The sequence below is a fragment of the Suricata suricatta genome, chromosome 13 (assembly GCF_006229205.1).
Source record: "Suricata suricatta isolate VVHF042 chromosome 13, meerkat_22Aug2017_6uvM2_HiC, whole genome shotgun sequence".
NCBI lineage: Eukaryota > Metazoa > Chordata > Mammalia > Carnivora > Herpestidae > Suricata > Suricata suricatta.
The window spans coordinates 80,479,729-80,483,700 of record NC_043712.1 but is presented as its reverse complement, the minus strand read 5'-3'; the positions used below and the strand labels follow the sequence as shown (position 1 = coordinate 80,483,700).

The window sequence follows — 3,972 nt, the reverse complement described above, 5'->3', positions numbered from 1 at the left end:
CCGGTGTCCTTGTGCACAGAGTACTTTCTCCGAGTCCGGTGTCCTTGTGCACAGAGTACTTTCTCTGAGATCGGTGTCCTTGTGCACAGAGTACTTTCTCCCAGATCCGTCTCCTTATTTATAAAGTGGGCCGCATCATCTTAGGCATTCAGGGTTGTGAGGATTGCATAGGTTTGCATCACACCTAGTGGAGGCTGCATACATTCTTTTTCCCAACAATGTAAAATTTGATGTGTTCTATGACTAATGTTGCCACAGTAATAGTTCATAATGTTCTTTGGCAGATAATAAGTATCTAGAGTCATCTGCTTGCAGCCGTGACAGAACGCTTACAGTTAATTGTCCTGCTGTTGGAGAAATGTTTGAAGTACTATTAATCTGTATTCTTAAAAATGTGCATCTATCAAACTCCTAAGAATTTTTTCTTTAAAATATATTCACATTTAAATATTTTTTATTATGTTAAGTATTGACTGACCACATTGGTGTTGTAAAAATTACAGGTGTCACAAGTGAATCAGTTTCCCCTGACTTTTCTCCTTCAGTCACTGACACTCCATGGGAGTGAGCAATGTTGTCAGCTTCGTGTCTGCCCTTTTACGTGTTTCTTTTCACATACACACACATGACTGTTGTGGCCCAAAGTGAATGATTTTTTTCAGTGTAAGCTGCTGCTTATGGAGATGTAGGAGCTAGCCATAAATATCCTAAAGGAAGGAGTTTATTTTCATAATGTGTGTGTTTTATTTTACTTTTTTACTTTTTAAAAAATGTTTGTTTTTGATAGAGACAGAGTGCAAGTGGGGGAGGGGCAGAGAGAGAGGGAGACACAGATTCCTAAGCAGGCTTCAGGCTCTGAGCTTTTAGCACAGACCCAGACTTGGGTCCAGGACCTGAGATCATGACCTCAGCTGAAGTCAGATGCTTAGCCTACGGAGCCACCCAGGCGCCCCTTACTGTGTGTATTTTAAATAAAACATTCGTTCTTTATATATTGTAATGCACTTGGCTTTTTAAAAAATTCAACCGTTAGACCTTTTCCCTTGGCAGTGCATATGAATACGTCTTGTTCTTTAATTGCTGCATAGAAATTCATAGGATTAGCATAGAATGCATTCATTTAAAAAGCCATTTATTGAGAGCTTCTACTTTGCTCAGGTTTGAGCTCTGGGCTGAAACTGCACTGGACAGATAAGGGCCACCTTCTCACAGTGTTTACAGTTCGGTGGAGGGATGTAAATAAATTAGAAAATAAGAGGAAAATAAGGTGGATAACAGGACTGGGCAGTCCTGGAAAGCCTCCCTGAGGAGACATGGTGTAGGTTGTGGACGGAGTTTAAAGGCACACTGCACAGGGGTGGGGAGGGGAAGGTTCCGAGCACCAGAGCCGCCCTTTAGGCCTTTTAGGTGCCAGCCTGCACAGCGAGGTACAAGACCGGCCAGAGAGAGGGTGGCAGAGTGTGGCAAGCTGGGGTGTGGGGTGGAGATGGGAGCTGGGGCCAGGCTCACCTCACCGCTCCTGGTGGGACAGAGCAGAACATCTGGTCTATTCCAAGTGCCCTTGGCAACTGGCTGAAGGCTTTTAGGCTGGAGAAGCATCGCCGTGGTTTGTGATAGATCCCTGTGGCAGATGAATCAGCCCTTAACTGTTCTGGAAACTGCAAACGGTCTGCGGTGAACATCATGGCGCAGTGTGCCTCTTTGTTCCTACGTGAGGATGTTTCCCTAGAATCGATGCATGCGTGTGGAACCACTAGCTTCTGGGATGTGCACGTGTGGAATTCTTAGGAGATGCTGATCTCCCAAGTGGCTGGAAGTTTCTGCCTTATACGGTAGGGGATGAGAGTATCTGTTTTTCCGAACCCAGTTAACCCCTCTAGCCTTTGCATCTCACTGTGGGGCTCGACCTCACAACTGTGAGATCATGACCTGAGCCTAAATCAAGAGTCAGATGCTTAACTGACTGAGCCGCCCAGGCGTCCCCGCATTGCCTTTAATTTTCAGTGGAATGGAGAGAAACCAGACATCATCATCCTTTCTGTAGATTAGAAAGTTTGGTTTTTCGTACTAGGACAGCATTTTGTGAGCACCTAGTGGTTTGCTCAGAAAAAAACCCTATTCGTTGTTAGGAGAGAAGTAATCCCCAAATACGACAGAGCGCCCGCCGTGCACAATCCTGCAGGACCTGCAAAGGCAGGCCTCTCGTTCTGAACGCGGCGCGGAAGAATTGCTGGGACGGGACCACACGAGTTTCTTTCTTTTTTTCCCCAGAGTGACTTGGCATAAAGCAGTCCTGCCAGAGCACTCAGTTAAACGGACAGTTAACAGTGATAAAGCGCTGTTTCTAGATGGGCATATTTTGTGTAACAACTTTATTTAGATATAATTCACACACAATAAACTTTACCCTTACATTTTTTTCAATGTTTATGTTTTGAGAGAGACAGAGAGAGACAGAGTACGAGCAGGGGAGGGGCAGAGAGAGGGAGACACAGAATCTGAAGCAGGCTCCAGGCTCTGAGCTGTCAGCACAGAGCCAGACGCAGGGCTCGAACCCACAGACCATGAGATCATGATCTGAGCTGATGTAATCAACCAACTGAGCCACCCAGGCGCCCCTAAACTTTACCCTTTTAAAGTGCACAATTCATAGCTTTAGTAAATCCACCGTATCTAAGACTAGAACATTTTCATTCCTCCCCAACAAACTACCCGTCGGTGGTTACTCCCCATTTCCCCCTGCTCCTAGCCCCCAGCAGCCCCCACTCTACTTTCGGTTTCTGTAATTGGCCCAGACTCCTTTCACTTACCGTGATGTTTCCACTCTCCATCCATGGTGTAGCATGTCTCAACACTCTTTCTTTTTATCGCTGAATAAAAGTCTACATACCACATTTTGTTTATCCAGTCATCTTCTGATAGGCGTTTGAGTTTCTCCTTTTTGGCTACTAGGCCTTGTCCCCATGTTTAAATTTTTAAATGAATGTAATTTTCAGAACAGTTTCAGATTTACAGGAAAATGGAACAGAGAGTACAAGATAGAAGCACAGGTGGTACCAGTTCCCATCCCCCTCCCCCCCAACGAATGGCACGTTTGTTACAGTTAGTGGACTGACACGTTATTATTAACTAAAGTCCATTGTTTATTCGGATAGCCTGTTCAGATAGCCTGCCATCTTCCCATTCCAGGATGCCGTCCAAAACTCCACAGGCAGTGAGTTGTCATGTCCTTGTAGACGCCTCTCAGCTCAGACTGCCGTCGTTTTGGTGACCTTGATAGTTTTGAGGATGGTTGTATCAGGTACATAAGATGCTTTTCTATTGAAATTTGTTTTTCTCCTGATTACATGGGCTCTGGAGAGCAGGGTCACAGAGCGCTGTTCTGTCACATCATATTTTGGGGATGTACTATCAAAGGGTTTATGACTATTGATATAAACATTTGTCACCTGATGACCTGACTGAAGCATTTGTGACGTTTCTCCACTCAAGGGTCTTTGGAAGGATCTGCACTGCCTGTGGTAAAAGAGTGAGGAATGCTTTCCCCCCATTTAATTTTTTGGAATCTTTTTCTTTTTAGCAAGTTCTCCGTCCAGCATGGGGCTTGAACTCAGGACGCTGGATTTAAGATTTGCATGCTTGGGCGCCTGGGTGGCTCAGTCAGTTAAGCGTCCGACTTCTGCTCAGGTCATGATCTCACGGTTCGTGGGTTTGAGCCCTGCATCAGGCTCTGTGCTGACAGCTGGGAGCCTGGAGGCTGCTTCAGATTCTGTGCTCCCTCTCTCTCTCTCTCTGCACCTCCCTGCTCATGGTGTCTCTCTCTCTCTCATAAATAAATAAACTTAAAATAAAAAATAGATTTGCATGCTCTACTGACTGAGCCAGCCAAGCACCTGTCTTTCCTCCCACTTATTAATTTACTCATTTAGTCTTTATCAGTACGGACTGTAAGAGTCACCTTAAGGTGGCGAC

General features: G+C 45.3%; 1 protein-coding gene across 1 annotated transcript in view; it reads right to left on the bottom strand.

Annotated features, from left to right (window-relative positions):
* Positions 1 to 1,505: 1,505 nt before the first annotated feature.
* Positions 1,506 to 3,972, bottom strand: part of LOC115275970 (phosphoglucomutase-like protein 5) — a 35,123-nt gene continuing 32,656 nt past the window's right edge. The window contains exon 6 of the mRNA XM_029919683.1: positions 1,506 to 1,669. Coding sequence (XP_029775543.1) covers positions 1,506 to 1,669 — 164 coding nt within the window. The remainder of the gene's footprint in view (positions 1,670 to 3,972) is intronic.